We start from the raw sequence: 16,784 nt of genomic DNA, 5'->3' as shown, positions 1-16,784 counted from the left end.
TACATAGAAGGCCTATCAAATTCTTACCAGCCTTCTGAAGCCAAAGCCAGTATCAGCAAAAGGACCCACGTTTGCTGAGATTTGAGTGAGAATCTGGGTTGGAGAAAAAAAAAATCTCTAGACAAAGACTCCAAAGATACACTGTGCCCCACCACCCCAGGTCTCCATCCAATCACCCCCAAAGGACAGTTGGAGGGTCCAGGTTGTTCACCTACCGAGGCTTCTGTGAAGATGAAATAGGAGCCGGGTTTGTGAGCCCTGAACAAAGCAATCGTGTTCAGAAGACAGCAGTCGGAAGCAGCCAACCACTGGGGTGACCACACATCCCAATTAGCAGAGGACAATCCCAGGGTCCCCTTCTTCTTGCAACATCTCATCCTCTTGCAGTTTTAACAGTGTCTCGGTTTGAATGACAAACCAAGTGCCCTCTTGATCAATAAGCTACCGGGTCACACTAATCTCATTTCTTTTTCAATGGTTCAGGGAAATACTGCCTGCAGTTTATATAATATAAGGTCTCTAACAAGAGCCCACTGAGATGATACAAAAACATGAGCCAGACCTGAAACAATTAGGAGGAATCACGGTCTTTTGACTGGCAGTTCCCAGAAGTGAGTATTAATGGACAATGATCTCCTCCCAGGAGCCAGATAGAGCTTGCTCAGATGGAAGTCTCTGCAGGGCTCATGCAGAACAGAAGACTTTCACCTCCTTAAAAGTCTTCTTAGCCCGTTGGTTTCCATGACAGCACACATTCCTGAGTTTCTTCTCATCTCTCCCAAAAGCTCTTTTGTTAGCTTCTTTCTCTCAGCATTGGCTCAGGAGAGAGTTCCTCCAACTGAGACCTTATTCTGCTGTTCTTTCCTGATATGGTTTTTCCCTCCGGAAGCTGCCACGGTCCACGGAGCAAACTTACTATCCAGCAATGGCTTTCAGATCCAATTTGAGTAAGTTAAAGCCACTGCCTCCCGCTAAGCTTCAGGCCCTTGTTCCAAACAGCTTGCAGGTCTTTGCCCCTCGCTAAGCTTCTGTATCTCAAACTTGACCTGCCCGTTCTGAAATCATGATCTCTCCCAACAAACAGAGGACCCTTTCCAGCCTGTGTCAACAGTCTGACCCTGCAGCTCATCATCCACTCAAACACTGGAGTTATTTTTTCAATTTTTAATTCATTAATGCACTTTACCAAGATTCGCCGATTACTTCAAATTTCTTCTATCTCTATTGCTCTAGTGATCAAACCCCAAATCCTTACATGGTTCCCGAGACCCTGCACCATCTTGTCCCTCCCTACTTGTCTTCTAGATGGAGAAGCAGTGGGGGACAGGACTGATCTCCTGTCTTGTTATCTGTATTTTGGCCAACAAGTCTACCTGCAAATCCTCCATACACACAGCTTCTTCCTGTCTTAGGATTGCAAGCACGTTATTTTTTTGACCCAGAGTGTGTTTGTCTTCTACTTTCATCTCTCTCCTGGTGAAAGCAAAGAATTTTTACTCTTCATCCAGGTTTCCAATGAAGTGTTGCTTTCTGAGGGTTCATATCCCACACACAGTTGGATTTAGATTCCAGATCTGATCAACACGGGCCACCCCCTGGTTACAGGACTTTATTTGCAGAGTGTACCAGGCTTTGCAGTCAATCACTATATTTGTAAGTGATTCTTACAAAAATGAAGAGAAGCCCTATCTCCATCAGGTAGCTCTTCTATGAACGCCAAACAGGGTAACAGTGGTCCACTTTCTCCTTTGAGTATAGCCTTTGCTGCTCTGTCACTGCAACTTATTTTTAAAATGGACATGTTTCTTTCTCCTTCTCTCTCCTTGCTCCTCCCTAATTTCTCCCTCTCCCTAATCTCAAGGGAAACAGGATTACCTTTCTTCCCCATCCTAGGCAGAGTATCTGTCCCTGAGCACACACCCACCAGAGGAACCAAGAAATCCAGACTTTGGGGATGGTATCAAAAGATCTCAGAAATAACTATCTCCCAAATTAACAAGTGAATTACAACTCCAGCAGAGAACTCCTGGAATGGAGCCTTTGAGTCACCTCTTTAAAAGCCTCCTTTTCTGCTGATGAGCAGAATCACAGCCTTTGGGACAGGAGTCCCCTGTGTTTCTGCTTTGCTAGCAAAGCAATAAACCTTCTTTTTCCTTTTTTTCCCCCAAACCATGTCATTATTAGATTGGGACAAGCACTGAGCTTTCAGCAACAACAGCACTCTTGTTCCTAAATCCAAACCTTTCCTCCTGTGGTTGTTCCTCTGTAGAACACCATGATATTGTGATTTATAAAAAGAAATATATATATATACACTATAAATAAATATTATATATATGTGCACATATAAAAGATTTAAATGTATATAGATTTTATGTGCATGTGTATTTAAATCTTTGTCTCTGGTTCCTTGCAGAGTTCCTAAAACTTTTGAGGCTTTCTGAGTGATAGAGTGCTAGGTGCATCTTTTTGTTCTAATATTTGGTGTTTGATCTTGGTTGCTGACAGAGTTCCTAAGCCCTTGGAATTTCTTGGGTGACAGAAACATCTTTTGTTTTAATAAAGTGATTTTTGATGAACTCCTGGATGGGGCTAATACCAGAAAAACCAAACCATGATTAGAAGCTTGGGACTTTCAGCCCAACTGCTATCATTTGAGAGGGGAAGAGGATATAGAAAGAGTTAATAACCCAACAGGCCCAAGTGATGAATCCTACATTAAAATCCCTGAACTGTGGAGTCCAGAGAGATTCTGGGTTGTTGAATGTGTAGGTGCTGGCCAGGTGGTCCAGCCAGAGAGGGCATTCATCTGTATCCTTTATCATATTCTTTATAATAAACCAGCAAATGGAGCCAGGCATGATGGTGCACACCCATAATTCCAGCTGTTCTGGAAGCCAAGGCAGGAGGATCTCAAGTTTAAGTCTAGCCTCAGCAATTTAGCAAGACCCTGTCTCAAAAAAATAAAGGCTAAATAAAGGTGATAAAGCACCCCTGGGTTCTATTCCCAATACCTAAATAAATAAGCAAACTGGTAAGTAAAATGCTTCCCTGAGCTCTCTAAGCCGATCTAGCAAATGATCAAACCCAAGAAGTGGGTCATGAGAAATTCCAATGGTGGGTACCTGGGGACCTACACTTGCCACTGACATCTGAAATGCAGTGCATTCTAAAGTGCCCTTAGCCTACAGCATCTGCACTGAATCCGTGTCAAGACTGAACCAAGCTAGTGCTCAACCAGATGGTGTTGGAGAGTTGACATGTGCGGGGAAACAGTGCCACACATTTGGGTGACCAGAAATACTGTGGGAGATAAAAGAAGAAACAAAAAAAAAGGTTTGATTTTTCCTATAAAAAAAATATTTTGTCTTTCCCTCTGCCTGTTCTTAAGTAAAACTCAACAGATATAACATCTCCCCTGTCAACATCTCCCAAACCACAATATCCCCACATTTAACTTCTCCATCAATCTGTGAGATGAAATTGAATTCATTTTTGCATTTACTCTACACATTGCTTATCACTTTAACTTCCCTGCCTTTTGTGTGTGATCAACCCTAAATACAAGATAAAACTTTTGAAGATCAAGTTTTACATTCCCTCTGCATGTCCCTTGGTGGCAAATTTGGGGCTGTGGTGTACGTGGATGACAGCCAGCAGGTCTCCTGTGTGATAGGAGGCCTCTACACAGAGCTACACCATCAACCCCCAAGCCAGGACTAGTCCGTGTCTGTGGCACTCCACATCTCATGCTGAGATCACGACAAGAATCCAACCCAAGTCCTCTTTCTTAGAACAAGCAGCTCATTTATCAGTGATGATATAAACAAGTGTTTGCCAACAGATTTCTTATCTTCAGAAAATTATTTCAGCAACATGAGAACCGAGTCAAAAATCCTCTAAGACATTCTTTACTGGGCACTTATGTACTGTTGGTCACTGATCTTCCCAGACTTGACATTCCATGAAAATGTGTCTTCAGAATAAAATTCAGAAGTCCAGCTCTCTGATTCCTAGGAAGTTGGAAGATGGGATGGAGAATCTTATGCTTAAATAAAGCACCTGCTTCTATTCTTTCATCCTCTGGTCTCCGGCGATAGGTCTGTTCTGAAATAAAACTGATGTGTGGGTAGGTGGTTATATGTGAGAAAGAAAGAGAATGAGAGGATGATATTGACTAAGATGAGCAGAAAGTTAAAGGAAGTCACCAATGACCAGTGGCTAGGCAGAGATTTTACTACTGGCTCTCAATTTATTCAAGTTTATAACAGAAGTGTTATATGCCAAGCCAGTGCCCACTGAGGGAAATACATAGAAGGGGTCTTCAGGAAGCTCTGAGTCTTTATAGGAGGCAAACACAGACAAAGAGGCAGAAATCTGGGGTAATGCTAGAGCAAGTTTGGGTACATGTACTTAGAAGACCCGGAGGAACCCACCAACTCTGCCTGGAGAGTTCCAGAACAGTTTCCCAGAGAAAGAAACCACAACAGACTGGAGGGGACCGGAGGAAATGACATCAGCATAGAGGTCAAGGTTATTGTTTTCAAAACAATCACTGTAGGCCCCAAGCTCTGCCAGCCAAAGTTCATTACTCACAGATGATCAGGCTTCTAAGGGACTCGAAATGTCTTGCCTGGTTGTTGATCACAAGCTAGACAAGAGAGGTTAGAAAGTAAAATCCAAATTCTTTCATCCTGTGGCCTGCTGGCAGCCCGAGGGAGCGAGCCGATGGGCGCACAGTGACACAGAGGCGTGATGACTATGTCATAGTCATAATTGCCTTTTGGCCTAGTTCCAATGACAATAATGAGAACAGTTAGTGGCGCAGAGAGCCAAGCAAGCCCCAGACACTGTGCTGAGCGCTTTACTGCACTTGCTCTCTGGGAGCTCCCGGGGACCTTAGGAGGGAGTCACTGTCCCGTTACATAGATGAAGAGAAAGAAGTTAACATTGAGGTGACTGCTAAGTTCTAAGCACTGAACAGAGTATTCCCCATTCATGGCAGCCTCAGCACAACCCGGTGGATCAGGTACAATCATTGCCTGTTTTTACAGATGAGCAAACTGGGACTCAAAGCTAAGTTAGGGAACTGGCCTAAGGACACGCTGGACGCAAATCTAGGGTCTGGTCCCTCAATTAGGTCGATGAAATCACATTATTTGATTTTTTTTTTTTTTTTGTCTACTAACAAAACAGTGTAGAGACTTCAACAGAAGACTTCTAAAATCCATTCACTTTGCACTGTATTTTCTAATAAAAGGATTTACACTGGCTTCTCTTAACCATATATATTTTGGATAGTTACCAAAAAAAGAAACAAAAGGGATGGGGGAAAATAAGACTCAAACCAGAGAAGAAAGGAAAGCAGCACTAAGAAGTGGGAAAGAAAACAAATGAGTCACAGGCTGAATTTCGGCTCTGTGTTTCAAAATGGAATAAAATGGGCCATGGGGACAATCTGGTGCCATTGCAAGGACACATTTGGAAATCCGAAGGTGAGCTGGGGTTTCCCAGGTGTGGGAGGCACTGCTGCTTTGAGCTCATCTCTGTTGAGTGGAAGTGCTCAGAAGCAACACGGGATTGTTCTTACTACGTCAATAGCACCCCAGAGGAGATGCGTGAGCTCATCCGTTCAAAACCCACCTGCAGGTCTAGGATGTTTGGCCAGCACTGCAGGATCCCACTAACTGGGGCCTCCCCAGACCTCCTGGAAGACATGGTTAAGGGAACTCTGGGAAGCTCGGGAAGAGATGTCAGGACTCATGCCAGAGATGCAAACATTGTCCCCACCCCCTGGAAGGAAAAGGTCTTAGATCTACAGAGATAGCCCCTGAGGAAGGACAGGGATGGAGGCAGGGGCTGATTCTAGGAGAACCCCAGCTGGTTCACCCCAATGCTCCTGCTCAGTCTCAGGGAACTAGGTGCCAAGTTCTTTGGTAGGAGGAACTGTGACTCTGAAGGAAAAAAATACAGACTACTCCAAGACCTGCCTAAAGCTTACTAAAAGTGCTAACATTGACAGCCAGGCTTCCTTCCCAATTTCCAGTGTCCCAAAGCAGCAGGCTCAGGGACATGGCTGTGAATACACAGTGACATCAGGGCATCAGCAGAAATAGGGCAGCCCTGGGAGCATCAGCCCACATCCTGCATAAAGGGAGAAAATGAGCCTGAGAGGGGACTGAGAGGTTGTCACCTAAGGGCTGAGAGAATGGAGAATGGCCTGTGAAGGACCAAGCCCATCCCTTAGGAGACAGGCTGTTCTCTGGCAACCCCCAAGGGAGGGGTAATCCGTAGATTTCAGTGGACTCAGCTTTACCTACCCTCCCAGGCTCCACAGAGACATCATACAGCATGCGGGGCACTCAACCCACCTTCTTGACGTTTTGAACTCCCTATGTTCTGGTTGGGTGTGAGAGTCCCTCAATGGGCATCGGTTGGTTTTGTTGACCCCAAAGCAATTTCTTCTTCTTTGATGACAGCTTCCCAAGTTCCATTTGAGGCGCTTTCCCTCCCCAACTCATTCAGCATGTGGGGAGGTTGTGGGGTTGGCAGCCTGGCAGGGGCTCAAGAGAGGGCAAATCCAAACCTGGCTTCAGCTAAGATGGGCACAAGGCTCAGTCTAGGTGGGTGAAGACTAGGCACCAGGACTTCTACTGAGATTAATTTAAGAGTATCTCCTCTGGGCTGGGGGTGTGGCTCAGCGGTAGAGCGCTTGCCTAGTGTGTGCGGGGGCCCTGGGTTCAATCCTCGGCACCACGTTAAATAAAAAAATAAATAAAGGTGTTGACAACTGCAACTAAAAAAATGATATTAAAAAAAAGAAAGAGTATCCCCTCTTTCCTGCTGGTTTGTAAAACTAGTATAACATAAACTGGGAGTTTAGGGTGGCCAATCCTGTCACCACGTGGGAAAAACTTACTCAAAGACAAAACCAACACAGAATAAAGCCAGGCAAGAGACAGACAATAGATGGGTGATAGACAGGTGAGTGGATGGATGGATGGACGAATGGATAGGAAGGCAACAGATAGAAGGATAGAGAATGCTCAATGCCACTATTAAGCATAGTATGGAGTTAGACTTGGAGCTCCATGTGTGCATGACTTCTGTGCTTATTCGCATGAACCCATCACTGCACTTTCCATTCTTATTTAAGCTGTTGTGAGCTGCATTGATATCACCGGCAGCTACAGAAATTCTCACTAGAAAATTCCAACTCCTCACCTTAAAAAAAAAAAATCATTGATTTCAACTCCTGGTTCAAAACTAAGAATCTCGCTCAATCTTCCATATAGTAGACAAAAGTTCAATGTGTTTTCTGAAATTCAGTAACTGTGTCTTGCCATCAGGGATAAGAGACTTCCCAGTTACCTGCAAACTTAGAGACAAAAAAATGCAAGGGAGCCTGCCCCTTCTCTATAATAACCCCTCCACCAGGAATTGAATATCTTTCTGAGAATTACCTCCAAAGAGGCAAGAAAATAGAAAAAAAGGAAGAAAAAGAAAAAACCAGGAAACCTCTGTCTCTTTGTTGTGTTCTTGATAACAAGAGGGCACATCCCCATTAAGCCTGTGAGTTCTTGGTTCCACAATTCAAGGGACGCTCCAACGTGAGAAAACCTTTTCTGCCTCCTAAACCAGTGGTGTTACTTTATGTTTCTGAGTAGAAATAGGGTTTTCACACTGCTCTGTTCAAAATGCATGAGATTGTAAGACCTAGAAGTTCATTACCTTGAGATTTTGACAATGAATGTTATAGATAAGATGAAAAAATGATGAGCTGTTAGCAGGCTCTTTCTCATTCACTTAAGTCCGCGCTTTCAGAGGGGAAATGATCTTTAATACAAGTAGTAATTTCTAAAAACCTCATCTGGGTAGACCTATCATAAGTCTTTTCTTAAGGGTTAAAGAAAAATCACAAGGGCCATTAATGGTCCTTCCTGTATAGGGTAAACTCTAACCTCCCTGTGACCTTACCCAGAAGCCTCCATTTCCTAAAAGCCTCCTGTCCCTCCAGATCTCCACTGGAAGCCCTTTCCTCCTGCAGCATGGCCCAGTGTTGTTGAATCTGGATGCGCATTGGCCAGCGTAGGGCACGTAACTTGGCCAAAGGTGAACACGGAGATAAATCAAGAATTGGAAGATAACCAGAAAAAAAAAATATTCAAACATGAACCAACTACTGTATAAACACACAAAAGCTTTTAAAATCTATTCTCTGTTGTGCCAACTTCAAAATCTTAGAATTTCTGTATTCTATGTGTAAAAGAGACCCGCTATTACCACTTACTTCATTCAGTCTCCATAGAGAGAATGTTTTAATTGAGGACAGTATGAAAAGCAAGGGTGCTAATGGATTTTACACACTGAATACAAAAGACTCCATGACTCCACAGGGACACTCAGAAAGACAGGAGGGGGAAGGAAAGGCTGAAGAAGACAGAAGAATGCCAGCCAGCAAACGTAGAAAGAATAGAAAGAAAGCAACTGGAAAACCACCATTTTGTAACCACTTTTATGGTCTGGATGGGAAAGGTCCCCCAAAGGCCATGTGCTAAAGTCTTGGTTGCCAGCCTGTGGCATTCATGATGAGGTACTGCTACCTTTGGGAAGTGGGGCCCAGGGGGAGAAAGTAGGTCCCTCGGGAGTGGGCCTCTGAAGGGGATACTTGGCCCTTTTCCCTCCCACACACATGCTTTTTGGCCACCATGAGCTGAGCTGCTTTATGCTACTGTATGTTCTCCCTATGACACCCTGCCTGATCGTGGTCCTAAAAACAGTGGAGCCAAGCAACCACCAACTGAAACCTCTGAAATGAGCCCAAGTAAATCTTTTCTCCTTTAAACTATTTTTCTCAGGTATTTTGTCACAGCAATGGAAAGCTGACTGATAATGACTAATGCAATGATTAATTCAGGAGGTGTTAGCCATGGCCATTAAACCCATTGGGTGCAAGATTTTGGGAATATCAAGTTAACTCCACTATCTCAGCATGATTTCACAGATTACACTAGAGAAAGGCTTACATACAATGCATAGATGGGGGATATCCCCTTGTCCAATCATCAATTCTAATCATCGAGCAAACTCCACATGTAGCATGCTAGCACTGTGTGTACTCTTGCCGATATGTAACCTGAATCTAATGGTGAGAAAGCAATTTTTTAAAAACCACAAATGTGAGACATTCTACAAAATAACTGATCCAAAATTTGCAAGAGAGTTAATGTTATAAAAGACACAAAAGCCTAGACTAACTGTTCAGAGTTAAGGAAACACAAGAGAAATGACAATCAAATGCAATTTTGATCTTTGATTAGATCAATTTTTTTAAAAAATCAACAGAAAGGACATTTCTGGTGATACTGGTAATATTTAAACCTGGTACAAGACATCAAATATTATTATATAATTGTTAAATATCTGGAATGGTTACATGGGAGAATGTCTTTGTATTTAGAAGATACATGTTGCTGCATTTAGGAACTCAGTTTCATGATGTTTGTATCTTACTTTTAAATGGCTCAGGAAAGAAGAGGCATACATACATAAATAATGAAACAGGTATGGCCAAATGAGAATAATTAGTACATCTAAGTACAGGATCCATAGATATTCATTATACTCTTCTTGTAATTTTCTGTAACTTTGAAATGATTCAAAATAAAAAGCTGGTGGGGATGGGACTTGTAAAGAAACCCCTGAGCAAATCTTTATTAAAAAGTTATGTTTTACCTAAATAGTATTTTGCACTGACCAAACTCAATTACTTGATTTTACAAGTCTAAACAATTTATGTCTAAAATTAATTCCACAGTTCTTTTGAGCTGGTCGAGTTTCTCTATAAAGAATAAGACAGTAAACATTTTAGGTTTTGTGAGCTGCATAATACAGGCTCTTGTTTTGTTCCATTTTGTTTACAATTCTTTAAAACCCCAAAACCACTCCCCACAAGAGAGCCAATATAAAAATAAGCTGAAGACCATAATTTGCCAACCTCTTATCGAGATGAAATTCCACAGAGGTCTATTGAAATAATAAAATCGTGGTCAGGTAAACATGGCAGACTCTCTCCTCTCTGGAATTATTTCGAGACAGTCTGGTCTGGTTACAGGGAGGGGACCAGCTTCCTTTAGGGACCAGCTCTTTGCAACCTACCTTTTCACCCTTAAGTCCTTGAGGACACAGTGCAGTGTTTGATTAAGATTCCTAACAGCATGACACTTGCCACCACTTGTTTGTAACTCTGTCCCACTTTGACACCAGACCTGTGATTCAGCTCTCAGCATAGGGCTCACATCATCTGAGCATTTAACTTCCAAAATTTTGACTATACACACTTAGTAAAAATGGCAAAGAAAGAGTGAGAAGCCAAGAGAAAAGATCACCCACTCATCCAGTTTTTTTTTTTCTGCCCAGTTGAGACCCCAACCCCTGCACTCCCCTTCACCCCACACTCTAGATTTTAATGCACCAATCCCTCACTCCAAATCTCTTATCCCTCCCATAAAAATCCCAATTCTAGAAACAAGACAGTGGTTAAGAGCCAAAGCTAAGGAATTAAACTACCTGAATTTAAATCTCTCTTACTGTGTAACCTTAGCAAAGTTATTTGATCCTTTGTGCCTCAGTTACATCCTCTGTCAAATGGGTTTAGTAATAGTACCTTATGGGCTAGGAAACAGTACCTTATAATTTCCAGGTTAAAGAAAAGTTATAAGAATAATATAATGAATTCCATATATCCTGTACTTAGAATTATTATTCTAATACTACAATAGAATGACAGGTAAGTTGTTCGACACCAGGCTGATAAAAGGGAAACCAGATCCTAGACCGCGAAGGCACTCTTCTGTCTGGTGAAAATGAGGAGGTTTTTCTTATACTCACAATCAACTAGGGCATTCTTTGGTAAACAAAGACCTTGGAATCTCTACAGAGTTGTAAATAACATTTAGAGTGGATCCAACTCAGACAAACAGGTGATAGTTTGTTAGACAAAAATAAATATTCACCAATACCATACATACATTTGCCAACTGGGGTCATCAACCTGGTACAAGTTACCACGGAGCTTCTACTTTGAATAACACAAAGTTAGAAAGTTCCAAACGATTTCTTAAAAAAAGAACTACATAGTATAGAAGCCATATTATTTTGGGGGTAATTAATTTAATATTTAATATATTCACATTTTCCTCTGTATTAACTAAACCCACAATATTGATTTTTTTAATTTTATTTTTTATCCTAATTCGTTATATATGAGAGCAGAATGCATTACAATTTATATTACATATATACAGCACATTTTTTTCACATTTCTGGCTGTATACAAAGTATATTCACACCATTCGTGTCTTCATATATGTACTTAGGGAAATGATGTCCATCTCATTCCACCATCTTTTTTACACCCCTTCCTCTCTCCCCTCTCTCCCCTTTCCCTTATCGAGAGTTTGTCTAATCTTCACATGTAGAAGCCATATTCTAAGAAAAGCTGAACTGCTTAGGTTTTAAAACTTGAAATTGTGAAAACCATGTACATTTTTAAATGGTGCAGCACAGTGGGTAGGTATGAGTTAGAACTGTCGCCCCAGCATCCACAAAACTCTCTGGGTCTGTAGCGTGGCACAGCCGCAGGATTCTCATCTAATCTCCAAAGGCAGGCATTTGAACTCTGCACAGATCCAATGTCTAGGAACTGTCACTTTCCCTAAGATTATCCAGGCTGACTTTTTTGTCTTTTGCCCCTTTCCATAAACCAGCTCCACATCTGGAATAGTACAATCCCCCCTTCTTGCTAGACTGGTCTGTGGATACAAGTTCTAGAAAATATACCTGCAGATCTGAGTCCGTGAGAGCCCAGTAGTCTCAGCTCAGACAAAATCTCAGCCTAAGAGGGAGGAGACATTCTGCATTCGTGGTTTCTGTTCTCCTGGCTCTGTGGGTCCTACACTTAGAAATATATGTGTATCTTGTTTCCCTGGCTCCTGAGTCAGCTTTTCTTCAACCCTGGGTGAGGTTCACACCCCTGGTTTCCTTACCTCAGGATACCCGTGTGGTTCATTGTCCCTTTGCAAACTCTATGCCAGGGCTAAGTCCCCCCTGGGGAAGCCAGGACTTGATCCCTGATCCTCACACTGTTTCAGTCGACTTTTCATTGCAGTGACCAAAAGACCTGACAACAACAACTTAGAGGAGGTAAAGTTGATCTTGGCTCATGGTTTCAGAAATTCAGTCTGTAGCTGGCAGACTCCATAGCCCTGGGCTCAAGGTGAGGCAGCACATCACGGCAGAGAAGAGCTGCTGAGTTCATGACAGACAGGAAGCAGAGAGCCCCAGTCAACGGGGTCAACACAGACTCCAAAGGCTGTCCCCAGCGACCTCTTTTCTCCAGCTAAACCCCACCTGCCTACAGGCACCAACCAGTTCATCCATTCAAGTGGATTAATGCACCGATTAGGCCACGGCTCTCGTAATCTAATCATCTGGCCTTTGTACATTCTTGTGCTGTCTCCCAAATGAACTTTTGGGAGACACCTCATATCCAAATCATAATAGACTCCAAATACAAGCTTCTCAAATGCAGCAGCGGGCCCAGTCCTCCACGGTTAAAGGACTCAGACACTACCCTGCTTATCTTTGGTTTTGTCCTCCTACCAGAACAAGACAGCAACTTCTACCCACGTCCTTCATGTCCCTCAGCTTCACCCTCAGGTGAAGCTCTTCATTTACCTAACAAACCCTCTGAGTATTCTAGGTACTTCTGTGTTCTTCTGATCATGGACTTTTTAACTGTGGTCTGCAACTAAAGCTCACCTCTCGACCCCAACCTCCTCCCATTCATGACGGTGAGACCCGTCAGTGAACAGTGCCTCTGCACACACAGATTCCATCCTCTGACTCAGCATCTTTGGCTGAGAAAGAAACAAACTCTGTGTATAGATCTGCTCTACATCCAAAGGCGATATTCCTACATGATGGATGTCCTCATGGAGATACAGTGGAAAGGTGGAGGCCCACAAGGCATATCTGGAGGAAATATTAGGTGAAAAAAATGGACACCAAAGACCCACTTCTACTGAGCTGAGAGCATGATCCAGATAAATGAGATCAGCTCCTGGAGAGTCCGTATTCGTCAGTAGAGTGCTGAGCCCAGTCTCTGGAAAGGAAGCTCTAGCATCAAAGAGAAGCGCTGGGAGCCTGTCAGCTCTTCGCAGGGACATGCTGAGCCAATTATGACTTAACTGCAGATGAGCTCTGGTTTAGACCTAGTAAGGGACAGAGGTGCCGAGGGAAGTGTATATGTGAGCAGAGGGGAGGGACACTACAGGAAGGAGTGTGTGGAAACAGCAATCTGGGGACATCGATTTTTCTTTTAACAAAGAAGGGCAGTGGAGAAGCAGGGAAGAGAATGCTGACGTGCGCGATGTTGAATGTTCTGCAAAATAAAACACGTGTACAGCCCTGTACCATCTTTTAAAGCATTTATCCACATTCTCCTGCTGAAGTTCACAAAAAGCCTATGAAATAGAGCTATAAAATTTTCAACACTATTTTGCGGAGGGAAATTGAGAGGTGAAGTAAAGACTTTTGAACTTTTAGTTTTCAGGCTTCAAAATCCATGCCTTTTCAACTTTATCAAACAATATTCTGAGAGCCACCAGCATGTGAACCCACTCTATGTAATTCCATTTATAAGGTTCAAGAGAAGGTAAAAGAAAGGCTCTGGTGAAATGGATCAGAACAGTGGCTTTCCCCAAGGCATTGAGATTCAAGGAGACAAGATGGGAGAAAACTTCCTCTTATATCTCGATTGGGGAACTGGGGTACATGCACATCCATATTTTTCAAAATCCATCAGATTATACATTTAGGAGCACACTCTGTTTACTCTAGGGACATGACATCTCAATAAACAAAAATCATCATGCATAGAATCTATTAAATAAATTTAATGTTTTGAAATCTTTATTTGAAGTTTATATCCATCTATATTTATAAATATTAAGACTCTAGCCTATCTTGTGTCCAGACCTATATCATAGAAGCCTCTTAATTCTACTGTCATAGCAGGACTCTGACAGAGCCTAGCTTCAAAACATGAAATTTACACACTGCAGTTATTATTCACATTTGAACTTGGCCAATACCACAAGTTAAATATGATAAAAATATCTCCATGAAGTAGGCTCACTGAGGAACGTGACCTGCGTGTTTTTGAGATGCTGTAAATACACAGAAGCACGGTTTTCATTGGGGACATGCTGTTTTGTTTAGGACTGACAAGAGAGGGAAAAAGTTACTACTTTTGCCACAATGACATTCACACCCTTATATTCACCTGGGCCCCAATTCTCACATTGCAAAACTTGGTGGGAGCTGAGTACCAGCTCCCTATCAACTCTCCTTTCTATGTAGTTTGCAATTGCCACAGTCCCTACCACTCCCCATTGTGCACCAAGACTCCCTCACCTACTTTTGTTTCCTGGCTAGCCTAGTGATATATATTTTTAAACTATATTCAAGCTGTGAATAAACTAAAAATTAAACACTGAAAGTTGCACAAATTGAATAGTATTAGGATGCTTCTTGAATCATACCAATAGAATGCAGGCTATACTTACTCGCAGAGAAGGATTCCATTTTCTAGTCCTGTCCGAAAATCTTTATCACCAAAACTTCTGCCAGTTACTTGCTGGAAAAGAAAAAAAGGAAGAGAGAGCATAAATTTTCTTTTTTTATTCAGGTAACTCAAATTAAAAAAAAAATATTCAATAACCTTGAAAAATCAGATAACATTCCAAAAAGAGGGAAAAATCTGTTAGGCCTGAATTTCTTTCCCATATGTAGCTTTGCCCAGATCAGTTAAAATTAAATTTAGAATTTCTCTGGATATCCTGTTCATCCTGGTAAGAATTTGTTTTACTTTTAAGGGTTCAACCATAATAAGTCAAGGTCAGGGCCTCTTTCATCCAGGGATCTGACCCCCACACAGTTTCATGAAAACTTATGGGAAGTACCACCTGAGGATGAAGTCCCTGTGCACTAAGACATCAGGGAGTTGGTGGAGGAAATAATATAGATCCCTAACCTTGAGACACTAACATAAGACAGAAGAGTAAAGCCAACAACCATAAACAGCCTGATATGAAAGAGGGGGAGAAAAGAAGCCGGGAAAGAAAAATTATCTGACAGCAGAGGATGAGATAAAATGGGACTGTCCAAAATACCCTAACAGTTTTTTTGTTTGTTTTTGTGGTGTTGGGGATTGAACCCAGGGCCTTGTGCATGTGAGGCAAGCACTCTTCTATATCTGAGCTATATCTAGAGTCCCTTAACAGTTTTTAAAAAGTAATAAATAAATAGCACAGATAGGACAAAATAAATAGATTATAGATTTCAACCTAATCATATCAATAATCACAAATATAACAAACAGAGAGATTATAGGCTTAAATCTAATCATATCAATAATCACATTAAATATAATGGTCTTAACACCCCAAATTAAAAGACAGAGACTGTCAGATTGGCTAAAAAAAACAAGACCCAACCATATGCTGCCTACAAATATGCACTTTAAATATAAAGACAAAAATATGTCAAATAAAAGAGTGGGATAAGAGATGACATGCTAATACTAATCACAAGAAAGCTGTAATAATCATATTCATATCAAAGAAAGTTCAGAACAAAGAGAGAAAAATCACTTCATAATGATACAGGGCTAGTTGACTCATGCACCTAATAAAAAAGCTTCTAGATACACAAGCCAAAATAGCACTGCCAAGAGCAGACAAATTCAGAATTAGAGTCAGAAATTTAAATATTTGTATTCAAAAGTTGATAAAACATATAAGTAGAAAATTAATAAGGGTATAGAAGACTTGAACAATACCTTTGATCAAATTGACCAAATAGACATTCCTAAAATACTCTACTCTCCAACAGAATACATACTCCCCATCCACCTTGTGGTACTGGGGATTGAACTCAGGGGTACTGTATCCTTGACTACACCCCCAGCCCTTTTTGTTTTGAGACTGTGTCTCCCTAAGTTGCTAACGCTGGCCTCAAATTTGTTATTCTTCTGCCTTAGCCTCCAGAGTCACTAGGATTTCAGGCGTGCACCACTCTGCCTGGACACATGTTTTTCTTAAATTCACAATGAGCATTTATCAAGACAAATGAAATTCTGGGCCAGAAAACAAGTCTCAATACACTTAAAAGCATTTATACAAGGTATGTTACCTCACCACAATAAAACTAAACTCTAAATTAACAACAGAAATATCTCTGGAACATCCCCAAATATTTTTAAACTAAGTTACACAATTCTAAACATCCCAGTGATCAAAAAAAAAATTTTTTTTTTAACAGAGAATATATGGAAAGATACTGAAACAGTATTTGGGGAAAATGTATAGCAAAAAGAAAAGAAGACATAAATTACCACTATCAAGAATGACAGATGACATCATTACAGATTTTACAAATATTAAAAGAGGATATTACAAATAAATTTTGCCATTAAATTAGCCAACTTAATCTGATAAATTCTTTGACACAAACAACCATAGTTAATGCACTGAAGAAAGAAATAACCTTTCCATAAAATAAATCATCACTAGAAGAATTACCTGGCAAACTGTACCAAACATTTATAGAAGAAATAATATAGTTCTATACAATACTTCCCAATACATTTTATTTGGCCACAAAACCAGACATTATAAGACATACACACACATGCAAAATATATTCCAATGTGTTATTTC

General features: G+C 41.3%; 1 protein-coding gene across 14 annotated transcripts in view; it reads right to left on the bottom strand.

The window, feature by feature from the left end:
• The window catches only part of Limch1 (LIM and calponin homology domains 1), a 312,004-nt gene that overhangs the window by 177,770 nt on the left and 117,450 nt on the right, over nt 1–16,784 (bottom strand). For all 14 annotated transcript variants that reach the window (XM_040292498.2, XM_078021243.1, XM_078021244.1 and 11 more), the window contains exon 2: nt 14,631–14,701. In XM_040292498.2, coding sequence (XP_040148432.2) covers nt 14,631–14,701 — 71 coding nt within the window. The remainder of the gene's footprint in view (nt 1–14,630; nt 14,702–16,784) is intronic.

Source organism: Ictidomys tridecemlineatus, chromosome 9 (genome assembly GCF_052094955.1).
Source record: "Ictidomys tridecemlineatus isolate mIctTri1 chromosome 9, mIctTri1.hap1, whole genome shotgun sequence".
NCBI lineage: Eukaryota > Metazoa > Chordata > Mammalia > Rodentia > Sciuridae > Ictidomys > Ictidomys tridecemlineatus.
The sequence above is the reverse complement of the archived record's forward strand: the minus strand, read 5'-3'. Positions and strand labels throughout refer to the sequence as shown.